Source organism: Sceloporus occidentalis, unplaced genomic scaffold, assembly GCF_023333645.1.
Source record: "Sceloporus occidentalis isolate IW3139 unplaced genomic scaffold, rSceOcc1.0.p SCAF_5, whole genome shotgun sequence".
In the NCBI taxonomy this organism is placed as follows: Eukaryota; Metazoa; Chordata; class Lepidosauria; order Squamata; family Phrynosomatidae; genus Sceloporus; species Sceloporus occidentalis.
The window spans coordinates 93,156,737-93,180,792 of record NW_028316985.1 but is presented as its reverse complement, the minus strand read 5'-3'; the positions used below and the strand labels follow the sequence as shown (position 1 = coordinate 93,180,792).

The 24,056-nt window shown below is 40.1% G+C and overlaps 1 protein-coding gene across 1 annotated transcript in view; it reads right to left on the bottom strand.

The window, feature by feature from the left end:
- Positions 1–14,357: 14,357 nt before the first annotated feature.
- The window catches only part of LCORL (ligand dependent nuclear receptor corepressor like), an 81,493-nt gene continuing 71,794 nt past the window's right edge, over positions 14,358–24,056 (bottom strand). The window contains exon 8 of the mRNA XM_089524747.1: positions 14,358–16,975. Within this exon, the coding sequence (XP_089380873.1) occupies positions 16,866–16,975 (110 nt within the window). The 3' untranslated portion in view covers positions 14,358–16,865. The remainder of the gene's footprint in view (positions 16,976–24,056) is intronic.

The window sequence follows — 24,056 nt, the reverse complement described above, 5'->3', positions numbered from 1 at the left end:
TGTTATACTTCTCATTCAAGATGTATTTGATATGTTTCAGCTACTCCCAACCTGTGAAATTCCCATGCAGAAGAGGCGAAGAGTGGCTTTTTTCCTGTTGTGCTTCTGCCAATGCTGGTATTATACTACTTACTGATGCGTATTTAATGTAACAGTGCTGAAATATAATACCTTTCTATTTATATTGTAATCTTGTGAGTTAGTATAGTGTAGTGATTTGATCACCTGGACTATAACTCTGAAGACCAAGGTTTGAATCCCCACTGAGCCAGGGAAACCCACTGGGTGACCTTGGGCAAGTCACACTCTCTGAGCCTCAGGAAGGCAGTGTCAAACCCCTCTGAACAAATCTTGCTAACCTTGCTGTAGGGTCACCATAAGCTAGAAGCACAAGAAGGCATACAGCAGCAACAATCTTGTGAACTGCCTTGAACCCTCGGTGTGGGGCGAAAGACAAGAAATAAAGTAAGGCAAGTACTGTACACGTTTGTGGTTTAGAGTACTGATGCCCTTGTTAGTATGTTTATTAAGGGACCCAAGTTATTTGGGAAAGGTATTGGTTGAGACCAAGAACAAAAAGAAAGCACTGAGGAAAAAGGAGGCTCCTTTCATGGATACAAATCTCAGTTTTGTCCCAAGGGACAAAGACCCTTTAGACAAAACTCAAATACTTTAAAGCAGCAGACCAGATAGCATCAGCCCTTACGGTTTAATAAAGCTAGCTCCATCCTGGCCAACAAACTCGGGGGGGGGGGGGGTCCAGGCATTTCTACTTAACTTGGAACAGCTCCCAGTAGAGATTCACTTATTTCACTTAGCTCACTATTGAGAGGCAATTTCCTCCAACACTTGGGTGGGCAGAACAGTGAGATAGGGTTATATCGCTGATTTAACTCAAAAGCCCCTGCAGTTTTTCATTCAATCTCAGTCCCAGGTTGGCAAAGAACCATGAAAAATGCTTTGAGCAATAGTAGAACAGCTGAACCAGATAAGGGCCATAGAACCAGTAACCCCTCTCTCCCCTTTACTCTCAGCCCTTCTTGGTCCCAAAGAGCAAGAAATGTGTTGATCTGGATGGGCAACGTGACCGCAAGGGCCCACATAAACAGGCAAGGAAGAATGCAGTGCCGCCCATTAATGCACAAGGCAACTTGTCTAAAGGGATGGGGGAGATTTGCCCTTTTTTTTTACCATCAAGAGAGAGTATCTGAAAGGCAACTTAAACTCTCAGGTCAATTGGGTAAGATAGAATCTGGATCAGGCAGATTCACTAGTTTATGAAATAATAATATAAAGATTTGGCTATGAAATAATAATATAAAGATTTGGCATTCTGTGCTCCCACAAGAGAATCACAACGTTTCATTTTGTGTTAAGGTTTTGAATGGAGTGGGTATTGGTATCTGACATCCTCACATTGGATTGGCCCAAGGTGTTATGCTATTCTTTTCTTCTGGTGGTCTCTCCAAGGTCTTAAGGAAAGTCAGCATGGAGGAGGCAAAGGCAATCCTGATAGCTTCCGGACAGCTTGAGGGCCTAGATTCTCCAAGATAGTATGCAGGGACTGGAAGGCTGGCCAGTACCTCCTTGGCTGGATCTGTTCCAGCAAAGAGCTCTCCTGCAAAGAGCTCTCCAGGTTGGCTACAGTTACATGCCTGGAGGGTCAGTGGGAAGGGCTGATAAAGGGAGGTTATGAGGAAGTCATTCAGATCACCCTGGTGACCAGGAGACTTTCTATGAAGGGCTTGTATGAGTCACCTTGTATGTGTCACCTTTGTTTTTGCAAATGGTGCTGGTGCAAGGGAGAATACCTACAAATGGCATCAGGGGTTGGTTTGACTTTTTAAAGGGGCTAAATAAGGAACCCAGCACAGACACTCTCAAGAGACACATATCTGCCCTAAGCTCTAGCTTGAAAGGTAAGAGGTAAGCCACTGTCTTCCCACCCTCGTGCAGAATTTTCTGAAGTGGGTAGCCCAACTCAACAGTAGTATGAGCCATCGTTTTCCTCTGGAGCCTGAATGTGATGCTACAAGCACTGCTGAAGTCTCTTCTTGAGGCTTTTGAGATTGGTGGACATGAAATTCCTTACCTTTAAGGTATTATTCTTGCGAGTCATTCCTTCATCTCACAGAGCATATGTTGTCCGTTTCTATCAGGATTCCTGGTGCTTGGACCCCTCTCTTGTTCCGAACGTAAACTTCACATTTCATCATTTACAGGAGATTCTCCTGCCTTGATTTGTCCGGATCCCAGAGTTCCACAGAAGAGAGTGGCACAGATTGGATATACATAGGGCCTTGAAAGTTTAAGGAAAACGTTTGGGTTCACTCAGCCTAATATTTGAAAATAAATCAAATTGGAACATTGGTACTTACTGTGAAGGTTCTTTCCCAGCAGCGACCGGGAGGAATTCCTTCAAGCTGGGTCTGACTCTTCCCTCACTCCTCATAGGCAGGGCAACTAACCTGTCAGTCAAAATCCGTCACACTAAGGGGGAGAACCACTCCCACCCCTCCCAGTGTTAGAATGAGAAATCTCTGGATAGGAAGAAATCTGCCACCTGCAGCAAGGAACCATATGAAATCACCAACTAGAGTGGGAAGAAATTCTTTCCTCTCTTTGCTGAAATCTTCATGGTAACTACCAGTATGCTGTTTTCCAACAGAGTGGGGAAAGAATCCTTCAAGCTGGCACCTAAACAAAAAGTCGCTATACCCCAGGGCAGACCATAACCTACTGTGAAGCCACAACCTGCTCCAGAACATGTATGCCGAAAGACACTCTTGCTGAAGCTAACTTGTCGATCTTATCATGTTTGATAAAGAGGATGGAGAAATCCAAGTGGCTGCTCTACAAATCTCCAGTAAGGGCTGCTGAAGTAGCAGCACTATGAGTGGAGTGTGCCTGCATCCCCTTTAGCACTGGCATAGAGCTCTGAACATAAGCTAACTCCAGACACTGTCCCAACCAATGTGGCCAATTTCAGGGAGGCCCACAGTGACAAGACAGATTTATGGCATACCTTCATTCTCAGGCCTTGGCTCTGTGGAACAGCACAAAAATACATATACCTTAACCACTTTTCTATCATTTGTTTAGAGGCAGTTTCCCATAGATTGTGGATTGTAGGAAATAAAGCCTTTCTGAGTTGGCAAACCTTAGTTCTCTGAATATACGTTTTTCCCTGTTTTTACATCTAGATTGTGTATTTTCTGTAGCAGAAGAGATGGCTTTCGACAGGAGGTGTCAAATGCCAAGTATAAACAGCAGCTGCTTCAATGTTTTACAGAAGGAAGTTGGGTCTATCATCAAAATTAGTTTATCCTCTACTCAAGTACTCATTTACAGCAGAGGTTACTGCCAACCTAAAAACCATGTTTCAGCTCAGTAGTCCTAGGCCTGACACATTGATTCAAAGGGTGCTCTTGATAACGCAGTGCACATTACATTGAAATCACACTGGGAATCTATGTAAAGTTCTAGGAACCTATAAAACTGCTCAACTCAGAAATCACATGTGGATGTGCTGACAGCCCATCCACATGACGTATTATTAACTAATCAGCAACCTGATGCTTTTAACTTTTGAAATACCATCTTGCAAAAAGGAAAGAAATCCCATTTTAACTCCTATTGATGACATGACACTATACATGTTGCCCCACAGCTTAAATGCTATTTCATATATTATTATTTATTCCTTCTTTGGTGCCAAGGTTGTCACAGAAGAGATAGCTGAGTAAGTTGCTTATGTTCAGTACCCACATAGTCCATTTAAACCAGGAAGGATTTGGATGAGCAATCATACCTTGCAGCAATAGGTCTTGGCCTTAAGAAGTAATTGAATTGGAGGTCTCTCTTTCATCTGAATATGCTGTGGAAACTCCGGAAACCAGAACTGCATGTTATTAATACAACTTCAGCTTTCACTGACATATTTTAAATTACTTTTTCCAAGAATTGGAATTTGGTGGGAATGTATAAAGACAAACTTTTGGCAATATCATTGCCAAGGGGTCATGCACCTCTGTACTGGGACTTTCATTATTGAAAAACACTTTAGTTTCAGATTCATGCTTGATACAAACATATGCCTGAAGTGGATCCTGTAGTTGCTGAAATGTTTTCTGATTTAACAGCCACTCTACTGGATGAATTTTGTGTCAAGTCAGATAATCTGCTTGAATATTCTGAAAGCCTTTGAAATAAACTGCAGTGATTAGTAGAGACTTCACCCAATGTGATAATTTGTATGCCTCCTCCATCTGGCCCTGGAAATGAGACCCCTTGTTTACTGATGTCCCACTATGTCGCTGTTTATCCTTATTTGCTCATGCTTCCCACTAATCTTCTTTACACACTTCAGAAGTGGTAGCCTCACAAGTCCAGAAATTTCATGCTGTGATTTATCTCTGGCCTTTACCAATTCAGTCTGAATTGAATTCTAACTTCAAACCACTTGAGCCTGCATTGGTGGTTATCACAATATTTTAAAAATACGAATGAAGGAGGAAATTCCTCTGAAAACATTCCTTGAATTCACCAGAGAAGTTCCTCTTTCACATCCTTCAAATTTTTTATTAGACTTTTTTATGACTGCCATCTCATGTGGTCTCAGCTGCAATAGAAGCTGTCTTGTGTGTAACCACACAATTGTTGGCCCAAACTCTTTGCTCAGTTCATGAAATTTGTCACTTTAATCAATGACAGTTTCTGTATTTCTGTCCTTATCCTCCTCCTCCTTTCTCTGAATTCTCAGTCATGTCTGAAAATGTCTGAAACCTCCTGCATGTTGTTGCCATTGGAAAATATAAACATGCTGCCATCAAAGTGACTGATGCAAAAGAATTGTTTTCTTTCTAATTGTCTTTGATAATTTCAAGGGATTCCATTTTGAATTTTTTGATCTTTCACATAATCATTTCAACATTTCAAACCCCAAATGGTGAAAATCCTTGCTGTGTTTCAAGACAACAAAGAAAATGTAGTAAACCCCATAAGACCTCAAGAAACATAGGAGTTTGTTCTATTGCTCCAATTTGCGGAAGGTATTACAGTGCACCTGTGTCATATGCGGGTACGCTGAAAGCTATGTGACGGAACCGCCAATGGCGCATGCACCGCACCACATGCACAAGCCCCACTATTTTTAGTGGGGCTCCAGCATACGGGGTATTTGCCTTACACACGGAGGGGAGCCTGGAACAGATCCCCCACATAAGGCAAGGGAGCACTGTATATCTCCCCAACTGCTATGTGCTGTTTTTCTTAGAACTGGAGAAGAAAACTACTTGTATTTCAATCTGTTCTGCAAGTAGTATGTTCTAACTTTGCTGAAGCACTTGCAACACTTTTTGATCTGTTGCTATTGCCATAGTTTCTTTTGCTACCTCTTTCTTTTCTCAGCCTGTCTGACAAAAGAAATCAAGAGCAGTAGCACAGTTCCAACCTGCTACCCAAGTCTCAACAAAGCTCATGAATCTTGATCAGGGTCCCAAATTTGAAAGGTCCTTTTTGCGGCTGCTTCTCTGCTGCCACCATGTGCTCTAACTCTTCACTCCAGTTCATCTCAAATGTATGCTGCTTTTGAGAAATGCTCAACAAAAAAATTGTATTTACTGGGGATTCCCATTCTCTCTCAAATCAGTTCCTACACACTCCTGACATTGCTAATTTTGATTTTGGCCTTGTTTTTTAAGAACATAGTTATCTGAGCTATCATTACCTTCCTGTCTCCCCCCCTCTTTTTTTTTTTTAGTTACTTGAAAGTCCCAATACTAAAACTTGTATCACTTTCCTTATCAAGGTACAATAGCCATCAGCAGAGTATACTTAGAACCAAACCAATTTTAAAAAACAGCAATAGCAACAGTAGGTAGTTTACAACCATTTTAATCTGAACTTCCTAGAAAGTGTCGCCCCACCACCAAACACTTAGTAAAATGTTGATAAAGCAAAGGCTTGTTAAATGTCTCCTTAAGAGTTTATTTCCTTTACAATCAATGGCCTCTGAGAATTAAAAAACAACAACAATTCACACAGGTATTTCATAGAATAAATGAAAAATATGATTTAGAAAGCATACAGTATGGTCTGATAATTACAATTTGCATGATTTTAAAAAACCCTTTGCATTTTATACAGCTTTACAACATGGTAAACTATTGAATTCATGAATAACTTTTATACATCACATTACATAAATATATTAACATCTGTGCACAAGGTAAAACAAGAGAGAATATATAATTAGCGGCAAAAAGATAGAAAAATTACAACATACTGTTAAAAAGACAGTATCTGATTCTTATGTGACCTATACTGAAGCTGTGTTGTGTATATACATGCAAAAAAGTACAGCCAATGAATAAAGTTCATGGTTTACTATGAAGCTATAACCCCAAAATGTTGTTTCCGAAAAGTAAAACTGCACACAATGTACAAAACAATAGTGCAAGAAGAGCTGAAAACTACTCGTTCTCTTCATTTTTGAGCTTTTGGTTAAAAACTACAGCTGACCAGAGATGCTGTTGCAGAACTTAGCTTCAAATCCATGGGGTATATTTAAGGCACATCATTATTTTCAAAGGTTGGTTGGTTATCTTTTGTGTCAAATATATTCCAGTTCTCAGTAACGTTCACTTATAGGAATGCTTTTAGGAGGACAGTTCAATTTACATACTAGTAAAACCTGACGTAGACACATGTGACTTTTATTGCATTGTCTAAAATTCAAACTAAATCCATCTTGAATTATCGCTATCGGCTTTCCAAAGAGCTGCTCTAGTAGAAAATAGTCTTTTTGGACTGAGCTATGTCAGTATGCACATGCCCCATTTGGGCAATAAATTTTTATTTTTCCAGTAAAAAGGGGGATTTTCACAAGTGGTTAGCTCTGGTCTATATAGAATAAACCTAAGAGGCTGCAATTGTAGTGGTTTAAATTATAATTTTAATCATTTAAAAACTAGGGTAAGTTCAAAATGGGATATTCTAGAAGCATAAACCTATTGTCTACCTCTTCTGGTTAATATTCCTCAATTAGGTCAAGACTACTTGTATTAGTTCATCCAGGTTCTAGACAGTGCTCAACAATATTGATAGCTCAACTATGTTATTAAGGCTGTGAGTTTCTCAATCAATGCAGTGAAGATGAAATATTATTTAATGTATGTACAACCTGCCTTCCTTCCATGATGGGACTCAAAATGACATGCAGTGCACACCGGAACCGTCTCCCATCTAGTTATTTCTCAGACCCACACCTAGAGAAGATAGACTAGTGCATACTGAATAGGACTGCTACTGAATAGCTACAGTTGTGGATCTCCCTCCTGATGGAGGTCAGATCCCGCCCCCCATTCTGCATTACCTGGGCAGTAAAAACTGGTCTGTTGTGCCAAAGGTTCTAACTTTTTTGGACACTCTTTAATTGCTCACTGTAAGGTGTATTGTATGGTTTGAATCCTTCTTTTACGTGAAATTTTAGTATATTTATTGTACAACACCTAGACACAGGGTGCAATTTTGTAAGTGCAAATAATATGTTTATAAATATGCATGTGAAAGAGGAGTGAATGGGTTTTGGCTTGGACAAAGAACTCAACAACCAAAGAACTGAACCAAAAAACTGATAACATGGCCTTAAAGTAAGTTAAAGAGCCAAAGAAACTGGATTCCGTGCAATGTATTAATAATGTAAAGGAGGGACTTGGAAGCCAAAACAAGAAATGCTGATTAACTTGGAAGCTGAAGCGAGGCACTGCGCAAGTGTGACTGAAACAAAGGATATGGCCAGGTGTGTGCTATACCCTGAGCTGCAACGCAGGGGAACAAGATGAGGAACCGACAGAACAATGGACTGTTTTGAACAAGAAGAAGATGTCTTCTTTAGAAAGAAGAAGTTGAGTAATGGGCTGCAATATTGTGAAACTGCAGCAGCCAAAAAGCCAGAGAGGAGAAAAGTATAAAGAAAGGATCCTTCCAGCCTCATTTTGTGGTTTCCTGATCTGGCAGCAGGACCATCCAGCCTTTGTGAAGCTTCTGGCCAATGTCTTCAGCACGAAGGGTCGTATAAGTGAGTATTGGGTGAATGTGTGAGTGTATAAAAGAGCTCTTGATAATGATTGTTAAAGTTTCTGTGTTTTAATAAATATTACATGCATTGTGATTTAAAACCAAATTTGGTCTCTCGGTGTTTTTTTGCTTGTCATCTGTCCCGAAATCTTCAACACTTCCCTGATCCCAAAGAACCTGTTTTGCTGGCAGTGATGAAATACTTCTTCCCGGCCCTGACATGTGCAAACTAAATCTACTGTATTTTGCTTTTGGTATTTTAAGCATAGGGCCTATCTTGCCAGTGCCTCTAGTTTTTAATCTGCTGATGATACCTTGCCTTTACCATGTTGGTTTGAGCTGTTGGAAGTAGCTCAGAGAGGAAGAGAATGATTAGTTCTCTTTGCAACTAATCTAAGTTGCACAGACTGATGATCTGAGAGTTCATTTCCTGAATGTGATTGCTGCAAATGCTCCAGAGGTCCTATGGAAAGGTCAGTTGTACCATTCTACCTACTTAAGTAAAAACACTGGAAGGACATAAAAACTGAAGCTGAGCTGGAACTGAGGAATGTGAATGTAGGTCAAAACCCTGGGTGTTTTTAAGGCCATGATCAAGTGTTCTAAAAATGCATCTCTACATAGCGACAGCCCAGGTGGCACAATGGATTAAGCAGCCTGCAAATTACATTGGGTAGCTGAGCCTGTTCAAAACCCCAGTGATTAAAAATAGAATGCATTTCTACATACCTTCTTCTAGCACACATTCCCAGTTCTTTATTGATATACTCCAAAAAGACCTCAATGACAGTTACCAGTAGCAAGGATTAAAATAAATTGCAACAATGAAGAAGATCCACAAGACAGCATCTCCCACTGAGTTAAATCTCGGCATCTCACATCTATTGTTTATGCCAGACATTGGCTCCATCAGGAAGGTGGTTAGGGACACAATTTGGATAGAGGTTAAGTTTATGCCTATTTTCTCTCAGACACTGTGCTTTTCTATGAGCAAAGGAACTCCAGGTGGGAACAAGTACTGCAATGTGGAATAATGGGATGCACATCCCCATATGGGGATTCCCACTGCTGGTTGTTGTGCACTTTCTATTGCTTGTAATGACACTTACAACACCTACATGCAGCCTAGTGCCTACTGAAAATTGCTATTGAATAGATCAGAGACAGAACTAGTATTTCAATTGTGATACAAATCCAACATATGAGATGCATCCTCTTAATCAACACACATGCTTACAAAAGGTGCTACTCAAAAATATAGAGATTATACTAGAGGAAATTGTCCAAACTTCTTGTATAATTTCACACATCTATCACGAATGACTATGTGTTTGTCATTTGACAGGATGCTAGAAGCAATAATCAAGTGAGCCAAAATAACTGCAGTTCCTCCCTTAAAAATGTTGCTTACTAGACAATATTCAGAATATACTGGCTGTGGGTGAGACCCAAAAAACAACAACATGCTTTGTAAGCACCTGCTCTGATAGCCCTTCAGGAAAATCCAAAGTTAAAACTTTATAGAAAAGACACTGACTATACTGTACTCTGCTAACAGTATTTTAAAAAATGCACATTAATCATGTTAAGCCACCAATGCCAACAGAGTTGGAGAGACAATCTGCTTTTTGTGTACAGAAGGGTTCCCCTTCTCTAAGGCACCATTATCTAGTATTCATGGACCTCCTTTCATCTACACCCATCATGGATCACTATATGGAGTAGGGTGCTCTAGCTATCTATATTGTATTTTCAGGGAGTGGGAAGAGCTAATGCATGTGGAAGTCGGGTTGCAGAGATCTAGTTGTGGATCCAACCAAGAATGGCCAACCCTCAAGCATATTTATTAGTGAGAGCCAGTGTGGAGTAGTGGTTTGAACAATGGACTATGGAGATCAGGGTTCGATTCCCTGCTCAGCCATGGGAACCCACTATGTGACCTTGGGTGAGTCACACACTCTCAGCCCAGGAAAACCTGTGATATGTTTACCTTAGGGTCTCCATAGGTTGGAAATGACTTGAAGGTATACAACAACTACGTTTAGTTCGTGATTTTAAGATATTCTGAACCACTTCAAGATTTGGCAGAGGCAGAAACAAATTTTTCTTAATAAATAAGACCAATACTGCACCATTCTCCAGTTTCTTCTCTCACCGCTTACATGCTACGTTAGTAATGCAACTACTTGCCATTAAAAAAAGCAACTGTTGAGTTTTAATATTCACTGAAAAATCCTATAGTGTCTATCATATCTATGATAGAAGACATTTGTTGAAGATAGCCAAACAATCAGAAGAGCTTTGTGTGTCTCCTTTCTTAAGTTTTGATTTAGATTCTGGATTTAGATTCTAGATTCTTTGGTAACTGGCTTTACTTTCTTTTGGTTTATTTGTAGCTTATTTTATTCCCTATGACTTGGATCATATGAAACTTTCAACTAACAACAAGACTATTAATAACTTGATTCAACAGTTTGACAGGTTGGTGGATTCAATTGGCAGAGACCAGAATAGTTGCTTTGGAAGAATGGGTTGCACCACTGTTAGCTTCACATAATGTTGTGTCTGTCTGGTTTTCTCAGCTTGGGGGTCATGCTCATCAATCAAATTTCATGTCCTTTTGCTCTGACAGTGAATGCAGCAGGGGTTGCTGCTTGCAGATTTTACAGAAACTTTTACATAAACCTGTTCTGTCTTTTTAAAAAGATGTTAACATTTATCTGCTTTTTATGGTACCTATATGTTGATACTTTTTTGAATCAGAGTGTATCGTTATCTCTGTCTTTTAATAATAATAATAATAATAATAATAATAATAATAATTATTATTATTATTATTATTATTAATTTAGTAATAAGAGCTTTTTTTCTTTTTAATGTTTGGAATGAGATCTGTTGGTTGAGATTTTGTATATTTTAGCTTTTTAAAAATAGTTTTGATTATATTAGTCAATGGCACATAACATGTATTTTTCTATGACCATTATGGTTATCACTGTGTAGTTTGGAAATTCTTCATAATGATATTTTTATGAACTTAATATCTTTTACCTGCCGTCTGACTGATTATCTCAATATATTTTGTGTTATGGGTTTAGAGTATCAGAAGAAGCAAGTTGCTGTGGTTTGGGCATATTTGGGATAGTTTTTTTGTGGGATTTTCGGGCTATGTGGCCATGATCTAGAAGAATTTATTCCTGACGTTTCACCAGCATCTGTGGCTGGCATCTTCAGATATTTGGGATAGTTTTGGGAGAAATCAGCTGAAACATTACAAAATTAGTTTAGGGCTCTGGGGGAATTCAGGGGGACAACTTGGGAATCTCAAGGGCTGCATGTGGCTGGCAGGCCATGCTTTCCACAATCTGAAGTAGACTGGGTTGGAGGTGTTGGTATGACTGATGCATACAATCTGGTTAAATGTGTTATTTTATAAAAATGTTGCTTTCTACATTCAGGGAATGATAAATGACGTTCAGACTTATTCCTTATTCTGGTGATGAAATGTGATGACTGTTATTGTTAGGTCCTAAGCTACCCTACAGTTGATTCCCTAGCTATATTTTATCCATATTATTATTTACTGGTGTTTTGGTAGGGTTTGATGGTATTTTAGATACAATCCTTGATAAGAGAGTGCAGCCATACCTAAAGCCACTATTGCTGACAAAAGTTTACACATTGATTTCATCTGAGCATCTTTTCCGTTAGATTAGCTCCTAGTTTCAGCTTCTTTGATGCTTCAGATTACAAAATGTAACACAGATGTGACGAAAATTTGACCATACTGTTATTTAAGTTCAGTTCCCAGATTGAGACAGGCTTTGGCCTTTTAATACTTTTGATCTTTCTGAGGAGACATTCAAAATTTAAATGGATTCTTTTAAAATCAGAGGGTTCAATTAGCATTTGCATAACTGACTGGGAAACCTACAAAGGAGGGAGAATAGTGTGACAAAGGGAACTGCTTGATAAGGTAAAATAATTGGTTCATGAGATACTAAATCAGTTTTTGATTAAAAAAATGGTAATTCATCTTCACTATATTGGCTTACTTATATTTTCTTGTGTAATTTTTGAAATGAATTATACAGTTGGTCCTCCATATTCACAGATTTTTTTTATTCACTGATTCAAGCATCCATGGCTTGAAAATATTCCCCAAAATACTAAATTTCAATAAGCGAACCTGGATTTTGCCATTTTATATGAGGTACCATTTTACTGTGCCACTAAATATAATGGGACATGAGCACTCATGGATTTTGTTATCCACGCAGGATCCTGGAACCAAATCCCAGTTGATACCAAGGGCCCACTGTAATTCCTCATTCACTTCCAAGATGTGGATATTTACAAATTTTTTGCACTATTTCTCCTTGAAAGAGGATTGTTCTCTTTCTACTTGTATATTTGAGTTATGTTTAGGACCTTTTATCTATGCCATTAGACAGACTAGTAACATCCATGGCTTTGTGTACAATTCCTGTGAATGTTTAACTATTCTTTAGGGAGATGAAATTTAATTTTCATTTTTTCAGTCTCAAACATTCAGGTAATTAATGCTTTTGGAGACCCATCAATTAAGTATTTAATTAGTTGATAAAAATCGGAGCTGATGCCAATGGAAAACAATACATCACAATTCATTTGCTGCCTGTCTATCCTGGTGGTGCCTAGATGTCATTACCTGTTGTGGAATATTAATCTGTAGGGCTATTCTGCTAAACTGAATTAATTGATAGCCAACATGTCTTTGGAGCAAATTGGGAAAAGGAAGAAGTAGAAGAGGAGAGACTTCACATTGTTAAATATTGCCTGGTAACCTTGAGCACCTTGCTTTTAATTTGCTTTTGGAAATCCATACAGAAAAACAACAGCCACAAAATTTTAAATAAATATTTGTTTTCTACCCTATTTTGCCTAATCAATGGATTGGGATCTTGGCCTCTATACTTACTGTTCAATCTTAAATTGTGACTGAGGGGCTAAACAGATTGCCCCTTTGGAGCGGCCTGTTGCCGCTCCTTTCAGCACCGGATCACGGCCACGGCAAGTACATGCTGCAGACCCAATCTGGCCTTTCCCCAATGCTAAAAGGAACGGCAAAATGCCACTCCTTTTTGCGCTGGGGGAAGGGTGCCTTTGCTGCCGCAGTGGCACTTCAAGCTGCTCCTTTTGGTGCTGTGTCATCTGGACGCAGTGCCAAAGGAATGCCGTGACACCACCCACTGTGTGGTCAGGCGCACGGCATGATGGCAGTGTTAGAGTGTGCATCATGCGTATGCCATGCCCCCACTCTGCCCGGAGGCCAGCATATAACGCCAGTCTGTACAGCCTCTTACTCAGCAAAAATATTCCGGTATGTTGATACCTTAAGTCCTTTTCAGTAAAGTTTTCAGTAAAGTGTTCTTATTGCTGGCATTGTAAATCACCTGGTACAGCTTTTAAACACAATCCAGATATGTCCAATTATAACAGCTTTTGGATTTGAGAATTTAAAGTCAGCTTGAGTTTTGATTATGCTTTTAAACTATCTGCCTGTTTCTTGGAAATTAACTAGTGGTCAGTGGTAATGCATTTTTCATGCCATTATTGTAGGTAAAAGACATATGTTCCAGCACTTAGAAAACATGTCCATCTCTTATTATTCAATTGACTGAGGACCTTATTTTTTCAACCCTTTCCAACATCTAGATGTGTGTCATATAGACAGCAACTCCACGTGGATAATATTTTTAAAATGTTCATGCCTTTAACTGAAGTGTATAATTGTTTTACTCCCATTATTGTATTTATTCTTATTCTGTGTAGTTTATTTTTGTTTTTATTCCCCCTCCTCCCTTATACCTGTGCATATTGTGCTTCTGAAATCTGTCATCATCCTCTCTTCTGGGGAAAAGGAATGCAATCAAGGCAATTCTCTCTCTTTTTTCTTATCAATTATTGGGCCAGCAAAAATATGGGGTGCACATGTAGAAACCCCAAGGCAGTAACACAAAGGAATAAACAATTTAAAAAGGTATATAGATGCCTTTTTTCACTACAGATGGCATAATTATACCTTATAGTGCAAAGGTTTGACATAGCTCAGCTGGAACAGGTAATGTAGCAAGCAGCTAAAATAGATTTACCTTACAGTTATTTTTGCCAGCTGTAACTTTGCAATATGCTGTCTATTCTACTTACATTGTATCATTACAAATCATTAAAATGTTCTGACATTTTTATACATTTAAAATATAATTTGAAAAAATGAGCAGATAAACAGATAATCACAAACCTCTTTTAAGAACTGCCTACTATTATTTATTATATGCTATATAATATGCCATGATCTTTAAAATAATCAGTTTATCAAGCAAAGCTAAACAACAGACTGTATATCTCAAGTACTAAAGAAGCATTCAAATAATATACATGTGCATACACCTCTTCTTGCTACACTGTTTCTTGCTCTTCTACAGATACCTCAGGCTGGGAGGAAAGGCTTGCAGACTACACCATGAGTCCAGATATACATGATTGTCTTTGCTAGTTGTAGGCTTCACTAGTTTGGTTCTAGGGGTGGGCAAGAGAAGGAAATATTTCAACCTCATGGAAGAATTTCATCTTTCCCTTGAGCCTAAGAACATTTTCCAAAACTAATCTCTTGGAGATTTGTACAATCCACCCAAAGTGCCCCACAACCAAGATGAGATACATAATATGATGTTGGTACTCACTATGAATAGTCAAACTTGCAGAGGAGCAATCCATAGTCACCTGGGTTGCATCCTTTCATGCCAGTTCCAGATGCAGGAGTCACGTGATCTTTGGCCCCAAGCAGATGGGGCAAAAGGATCGGCCAGAGGATCACTCCTTGTTCAGCATGGGACTGTGGCAACCAGATGCCACAGTCCCAAGGCTGGCTGCCTCCGCGGTCCACAATGGACTACCAGAAGGGAGTGCTTCTTTTGCACTCCTATTTGTGCTGAGTGCGGGCCACTTTAGGCAGCCACAGTGCATCTGGGGTGTGCGTCATCTGAACACCATGCCTTCGGATTAGGCTGAAATTGGCACTTTTGGCCCGTCTGTTTCAGGCCTTTGTTTAGCTATGATCACTGACTTTTCTCTCTGTTCCTTAGTTTTATTATATAACCTTCATACAGAAGATATACAAATATGAATAGGAGCAAGAATGAATAAAGAAACCTCACCCACCTTTATGGCTTCCACTTAGATGAAAGTCACAATGAAAGAAAAACCACATGATTCCTGTCCTCTGGAACTGATATGAAAGGAGATAAGCACATGATTGTGGACTGCTATTCTATGCCATGAATAGCAAACTGATAATTGGATGCAGGGATTGGCTTATTATTGGAAGCCCTACATATTTCAACTCCACTAAGATCATCACCAGGAGATAACAGCCCTGGTTTAAGAGACTCCAGCTCCCTCTGCACCTAGTTACATGTCATATTTTGTTCAACAGATGGATGTCCCAGACCAATAAAGGAGATTTCTGGATAGAAGCAGGCTTCTGCTAATATAGCCAAAACAAGACTAGGCCAACCATTAGCAGTAAGGCAGCTTCTTCAGGCAACAGGTGCTGGGCTGGAATTGTGAAGTACTGATGAACAGAGCTATGTGTGTCATGTGGTCTATACTTCCTAAGCTCTGTTATCCTCAAGTACAGTGGAAAATGCTGTCCCACTGATAGGACTGAAGTAAGATGCAACTGCCAACAGCTTTGATACTGCTAGCAGCTTGGAATAAGAAGAATGGTGTCATCTCGCCCTTCACTTCAGGTAACAAAACATCTTGGGCCAGCCTTGCTTATCTGAGACAAACTGAATTGGTTGACTAAATTGGTTAGAGAAAACCCAGCATTGGAAAATAAGACTCAAACAAGGTTAATCCCAATCAAAATCTTATCTTCACTTTCTTCATTAAGTCTCTCAGGAATGCTGAAGTTGTCTTCTCTGTGGTATCTAGTAAAACAACAGCTTCCAGGGCTAGATTCCTGTGAGTCTGTCTCAGGTGAGGTAACAGTGCAGAAGTGTCAATTAGAGATCCCTTGTAGCAAACAGGTTGCTGATCAAGTTCCCCACCAAAGGGGAAATTTTAAGGAAGTTCTGCAGACCAAAAGCTAATAATAACACAAAGGAAATATACATATAAAAACAAAGGGCTCACTGTAGCAGTCTCAATTACATCAGAAAGATTTTTGAAGCTGCAATAACAAATACCTTCAGCAGGGGTATTTTCATCTTTCTTTTTAAAAGACAAGACATGCATCTTAAAGATGCATGCAGAATGTCACATAAAAACCGTTTGACAATTTAATCATATTTTTTTTTTTGGGGGGGGGGGGGGAATCTGGAAACTAGATTGCCAAACATGCAACTTCTGGGCATCACAATGGAATGGCTAACCATCCTTAAGAGACTTTGGCATGCACATTCAGAAATGAAGTCATAAGATGCTTTCCTGTAACAGGAACAGGCCCAATCTCCCAGGACAGCTTTCCAGTAGACTGTGCCTAAATATCAGAAGATCTTACCCAAGTGGATCATGCTGCCTTGCAAGACTTTCAACAGGAACATGATTAAATCACAGGTTCCAGAAAGGAATTTAGTTCTTTACCTCTTTCCAGAAAGGTGTCTAGCTCTTTGAAGCAGATTTGCTTAGTTACTACAAGCAATGACTTGCTCAAGTTTTTACAATCATTCACAGTACTGCATGCTAATCAAAGACTATGTGATAAAGGGACTCATCTTGATAATTCATAGGTTTTGCTGTCAGACATGGGAGCTTCCATGAAGAGGCAACTGAAATGGGATCATGGAGTATTCAACAGCTCTGCTTGCAAATCCACCCAGCAAAGGCAATCCAACAGGTTTAAGAGGCCCTACAAAAAAGAAATAAGGTATTAAAACTTTGACTTCTTTCACTTTTGTGTATTTAACAATAACTACAAATCTGCTAGGAGGCAGTTAGAGTGTTCATGTTTAATCAATAATAATATGTTCATTCTTTTTATTGTACATCTTTTGTCAAACACTATTTTAAGAAATTAAAGACACATTCCTGCAAAGTTAAATGCTCTTGAGGTTCTTGTGATTTTGATGGGAAAATTAAGCATCCATTTCAGTCTCTTCCATTGGAGCAATGGGGCTTGAGAGCTTCATTTTGGCCACACATTGCTCAAAATTTATCTAAACTTTTAGAAACAGTCTGCCAGTTATTTGAAAAAGGACCCTAAAGATAATAAAGATGGGTAAGGACAGGTTGCTTACCTGTAACTGCAGTTCTTCGAGTGGTCATCTGTGAATTCACACAAATGGGTTATTCTGTGCCTTCAAAGATCATATTCGGAACTTTCTAGAGCTATTAGAAGCTTTTTGGCGGTAGCCCTGCCCACTCTCCAACTGCCTTATTAGCTGTATTCCTCCCTAAACCCTCAGTTCCATGGACACCAAGCAGCAGCCCAGGATCGAAGGAGAGGCAGGGCATGATGAGGGGAGGATGGGCGGATTTTGTGTGAATTCACAGATGACCACTTGAAAAACTACAGTTACAGGTAAGCAACCTGTCCTCTTTCTTTGTGGTCTCTGTGAATACACACAAATGGGTTAGACTGACAAGCTTTGGTCAACGGAGGAGGGAGTGCCATGCCACATAAGGCACATTGCTCTCAAACAGAATCACTATTTGTGAATCTGTGCCCAAGGGCACGTGGACATAAGAACAAGCAGTCCTGCTCATATGACTCTATATGAGTCAAGCTGAAAATACAACACTGAGACATATTGGAAACAGTGAGCAATGCAGGTAAAGAACATGCACAGTGGCAGAAAAAAACAGGCTTGCCTGCTAACCTGTATGTTGCACAGACTGTTGGTAAACTGTGATGACAAAGACACTTTGTAGATACTGGCCATCTCTACTCTGTAGATGAGTGAGAAAGGACTAACTCTGGAGGCTAGCTCCTGACAGTACCGAGACAGACAAAGAGTATAGCAAGAGCAAGAGCAGTAGCTATAGCATTTAAATCAATATATTTATTTATTCATTTATTTATTTACAGTATTTATACCTTGCCCTTCAGCCCTAAAGGCTCTTAGAGTGGCTTATAATTATTATTATTTTTAGGGAGTTCCCTGCCCTCAGGCGTACAATCTAAAAATACATGACACAAGGAGAAGGGAATGGTGGTGGGGAAGGGGATCAGTTCCAGCAGTTCTTCTCTCCCTCTGAGGCCTGGACCAAGGCAGATGGACTGCAGGGAGGGCTCTGCTTCTTAATCTAGGCCAGGCCTGATGGAGCTGGGCCTGCATCTCTACCTCCATGGCCGGATGGCATGAGATGGACTGGAGGGAGGGCTCTGCTTCTCAAAAGCCCCTTGAAGGGCAGAGGTCCAAATAGCAGTAGAACCAGCAGCTTCTTCTTTTCCCTGGCCCCAGATTGTCACTTTGGTCCTCCTGTTCTCTCTGCTGGAATGTTTTGCAGCAGAGCCCTGTCAGGTCTTGGTTTTATATCCCTAGCAGTCAAAGCAGCTGTGAGTGATGGCAAACACAGTGCCTACTGAGTCAGGGCCTAAGTCCTGAAGAGAGGAATCCATTTGGAAGGCAGAGGTCCAAGTACCAGTAGAACCAGCAGCTTCTGCCTCCTCCTGGACTCCTGTTAGTCACTGTGACCCTCCTCTCTCTGCTGGGATGTTTTATGCTGTTCTCTTCCTCAGAGCCCACAGCAGTGGTAGTTGTAATGGAGGGAGGGTGCCTCACCAGCTGCTGGGACTGGCAATGATGGCTGTTCTCTATACTGTTTAGCAATGAACTAAGTAGCCCCTGAATGGAATGGCAGATGTAAAACTAAGGTCAAGGGGAGACCTCTGACCCAGCAGAGGGCACAGGTTCGTTGACAATGAAGATTTATGCCAAAAGCTATCCAGAAGATAGGTGGTGGGAAAGCAGGAAGAAGCTGACAACTGCAAGTGTTTATAGGAATAGTAGGCAAATACCAAAAATAAAAAGGTATGGTATACAAACACTATCTGATCTAAAAAGATAAATATATGCCAACAAGAAGGGCAATAGACTTGTAACAATGTGAGACTGCACAAGTTGTTACATTAGTAATCAGGACAAAGGGGCTTACCAAGCCCTCAAAAAAATGAAGGTGTGTCAATAAAGGAATCTTCAAATTGGGAAAAGGGACCTGATAAAGCCACTCAAAGCCATTGTATGAAACATTATTGCATCAACAGACAGAACCTAGAAGGCTAAAGTAGTCTAGGGCTAAGCGTCCTCTTTAACAAAGAGTGTGAAATAGACAATGTGTGCTCGGCAACGAGATGGTTGGACATCACCAGCAAAGGCAGCAGAAAGAAAGTGCCCATACTACAAAGTGAGCAGTAGAATGTCTGGAAAGTCTATCCCATCCAGAGAGAGCCTAATGGCGTCGAACTGAAGAACTCCTGTAACAATTTCTGGAACTATGTTGGACATTGGAGAGGAGGAATAGTATCTCGTCTAGCTGTAACAACACGCTGACAACAAGCAACAGTGAGAAGATTGCAAGATTCAGTTGTCCATGGCACACAAGACACATTGCATCTAAACCTAATGTTTTAGGCTAACAGCATGAAAATGTGCAGTGCTTGGTGAAAATGTCAGAAAAAAGTATAACAGTGGCTGGTCTGATGTCTAGAAAACTAGTCACACCATTATAAAAATAAAAGGATTCAACACTGTCAAGTTGAAAGAAATCCCTGTGGGAACATTATTCCATCCCATGATGTCCTGCAGAAATCGTATTATGCCAGAAATGACCAGAACTACAGGAAGGGGGATAAAAGAGACATTCATGAAACCCTACCAGGGGGGGTTTAGGGGTTCACTTTGAAGGGAGCAAAGTAAGGAACGTGCCTGGTAAGAGGTTAGATATAACGAAGTGTATTTTCAAGGAGAGGTATACAGTTGGCCCTCCAGATTCGCGGTCTTGAGACTTGCGGTCTTGATTATTTGCGAGGCCAAGGCCACTTGCCTGGGCATTCCTTCTTCCCCTCCTTCCTGGTCTTTTCTCAGGAAAAAAAGCCCAGGAGCCAACTCCGTTTCTTTCCTTTTTGATTAAGCAGCAGCCTGGCAGGGAAAGGGAGGAGTCGTCTCCATCCCCCCGGGACCCTTTTCCTGCTCCATTACTCCCTGGGCTGTCTGGGAACGATGGGGCAGACAAACAGAGGAGGAGCTTCCATCCCCCCCCCCCAGGACTCCTTTCCAGCCGGATCTCTGGGAAAGATCCTCCTCCTCCGTTTGCCTACCTCATCGCCACCCAGACAGCCCAAGGAGCGATGGGGCAAGCATAGAGGTAAATGGCCATTTAATGACTTCTCCTCCAAAGTAAGATAGGCCGTTACATAAGTTATCCTCAGAAGTACAAGGGGCCTTAGCCAAGCGTGGGAACGAGGGGCGCAGCCATTTCCTAACGTGTCCTTAGAAGTACGAGGGCCTTTTGGGAATCGCACCAGGGAGGCAAGTGGCCGTTTAAAATTCCTCCTCAGGAGTACGATGGGCTCTTGTCAAAAGTGCCTGCAGGTTGAGCATTCATTTTAAAATTTCTCTTCAGGGGTGTGATGGGCCTTGCCCAGCAAGATGGTGAAGTGAGTGGCAGATAAAATTACTTTGTCTCCGAAGTTAAATTTGCATTTAAGAACATGATTTTCTCAGAAATGCCGCACTCCTCTTGAAATATGAATGATGAAATTACCACCAAAATGCAGATTGATCCTGTCAAATGGAGAAATTATAGTCTGATAGGAAAACGAAACTTTGAAGAGTTACTCTTAGATGCTGCTGCTGCTGCAGTGGATAAAAGGAACTGAGTGGGAAGGAAATGAGTTTAAGTGGGAAGACAGCTAATAAGGCAGTTTGAGAGTGGGCTGGTCTACCGCCAAAACACTTCTAATAGCTCTAGAAAGTTTTGAGTATGTTTTGCGCAGGCGCAGAATAACTCATTTGTGTGAATTCACAGGGACCACAAAGAAGAAACTGCGTTGTTGAACATGTTCCCTCAATACTAGCGATGCTGGTTAAGGCTGATAAGGAATTGCAGCACAGCACATCTGGAGCACTAGCTGCCTGGCCCCGATTTGTAAAGTTGTAAAATACCTTCAAGAGATATTCCCAACCAAATTGATAATTTAAAAGTGCTTCCATAATTTAAAAGGTTCTTGAAACTCTTTGATGAACATTTTTGGTATGACACCAAAAGCACATGTAAAACTTTCTTAGGTGAAGTATGAATGATGTTATGCACAATTGAGTGAAGACAAAATATTCTTTGTCAGCAATGAAGCCTTTTTATCAGCATTTTAGACCAGTTTAAAGAACGAATCAGATTAACCTTCATTTCCAAAATGTACTAAATGCATAAGAGTAAATGCTGGATATTTAAAAGCTGCTCTACACTTAGGAACACTGAGATGTTCCATCAGAAACTTGTGACTTTCATATCCCTACTTGCTCTTTGCACTCTCAGGCCTTTGGCTTTAACTGGTTGTGGCACAAGGTCTTGTAATGGAGGGTGTCCTATGCTGATTTTCACTACTATGTTTTAAATGCTTTATAAACATATTTTTAAAAAGTATTTTAAATTCATATTTTAATAGTTTATTTTTTTAAAAAAACTTTTTTATTACTGTTTTAGTTACACTTTGTTTTAACCTCTGATGCAAGCCACCATGGGTCCCATATTGGAAGGAAGGTACAAAAATGAATAAGTAAACAAATAAATGACAGCCAGTGTGGTGCAGTGGACTGAGTGTTGGAGTACGATTCTGCAGGCCAAGGTTTGAATCCTGCTTGGTCATGGAAACCCAGTCAAGGGCAAATCCCCTCAGAACAAATCTTCACAAGCAAACCCAAAGATAGGATTGCCATATGTTAGAAATTACTGGAAGGTACACAACAACAACATAAAGTATCTCTTTCCAAATAAACCATAAGCATACATTTTGAAATTAAACAAAATCAAATAATGTTACTTATTCTCTGCCTCAGAGAAGTTTTTGTAATTTTTTTAACAATGATTTGCAGAGTTTATCTAGCAGACCAATGTGATTCTTGCAGTTTTTGTACAACCTGAATTGCATATTTAGGCATGCAATAAGAGATCAACTGCAAGAAATAATGGTCTTCCATGACCTGAAGATGAGACACAGTTGGAAAGGCTGGGATGGCATGCTTTCTAATTATTATGTAATTTAACCTTTAATAAATAACAACACTAGCGTTAAACCTAATCTCCAGCTTTGCTAATATAGAGGCTCTGCCTATACATTAATCTCTGATTTTACTATGCTCTGCAATTCACAGGATGTGTTGTCATTTTTAGTGCTGGACAAAAAAATGGAGTACAGTGGTGCCCCGGGTTACGAAATTAATTCGTTCCGCTGTCAACTTTCGTAACCCGGAACAATGTTTTCCAATGGGATTTTTTCGTATCCCGAAAATTTCGTAACCTGGGTATTTCGTATCCCGAGGTACCACTGTAATTCAGATTTCTTTTATTTAAAATAAAAGAATAAGAAATATTTCTCAGCAGCCATGGGGACATCCTGTTATCTATTTTATACCTTCTCAAGCTAGTTAGTTACACAGTGGGCATTCCCATTTGGGGGGATTTGATGAACCTCTACGGAAGTTCATCAAAAAGATGGGAGAAAATGCGGAAGCTCAAGTCCTGTATTATCCAATGGATGGCAATATCTGTGCTAGTGCCACTGGATAATATGACACAAGGCATGGCAATCTACACTCAAATCTGTGGATGGGAAGCCCACTGATACTGAGGGCCCACTGAACCTGCAGAACTGAAGATGTAAAGAAGATAGACAGATTTTCTCATCCTTGACAAAAAGAGATCTTTAGAGCAGCTTAGCAAAAATAAAATATTTTAAACTATGAACACACACACACACTGTGAATGCAACCTGTTACTTATTGACAAAGGAAATTTTGAAACATTTCTTGAAAGATGCCAGCAGGATAATAGAGGTAAGCAAGGCATCAGACAGACAGAAGTCTACCATAATTTCCTTCTATGTTCAGTGAAACAGAACACTAGAAGTGGGCTAGAGTGAGGGGAATGTTTTGGGAAGCATGCCATCTATTGGGAAGCCAGCTGTGACCATCAATGACTTGTTGTTTAATTCAATGTGATTCTGCTACATTCTCACTATCTTTTCAAACAGTATACTGCTTGCCTTCTTAAGTAATTTTGTTAACACAATGAGGCATAAGCAGTATTGATTAAAATTAATTATGAGGCATTAAAAGCTTAAAAGCAGGATGACCATGTAGGAATTGAAATAAAGGTAATTGGCATTGTTACCACTTGATGTTCACAAGACAATCCTACTGTGAAGGTGCAAATTATTATGGCACAAAAGGGAAAAAAGCAAAAATAAGCTGACACTTGTTGGCTGCGTAAGTATTCAACCCCCCAACCCCCATCTATACTTGGAAGAAGCACCTTTAACAGTAATTACACCTACCAATCTTCCTGTGTATATCTCTGTTAGCTTTGTGCATCTGGATCCTGAAATTTCTGTCCAGTCTTTCTGGCAGAATTGCTCCAGGTCTGTCAAGTTGGGTGCTGACTGCTGGTGAACAGTCCTTTTAAATCTTGCTACTGATTTGCAATTGTAGTGAGGTCTTCACTAGACTAGGCCATTCTAAAACATTCAGATTCTTGACTTGTAACCACACTATTACTTTGGCTGGGAGTTTAGTGTTGTTGGACTGCTGAAATGCAAACCTCCAACCCAATCTCCTTGCAAAATTAAAAATGTTTTGTTCTGGAATTCCCCTGTATTGGACGGCATATTTCTTACCCTCAACTCTGACTAGAGCCCCAATCTCTGCCAAGGAAAAACATCTCCACAACATGATGCTGCCACTACTGTGCATCACTGTAGTGAAAGTGCTCTG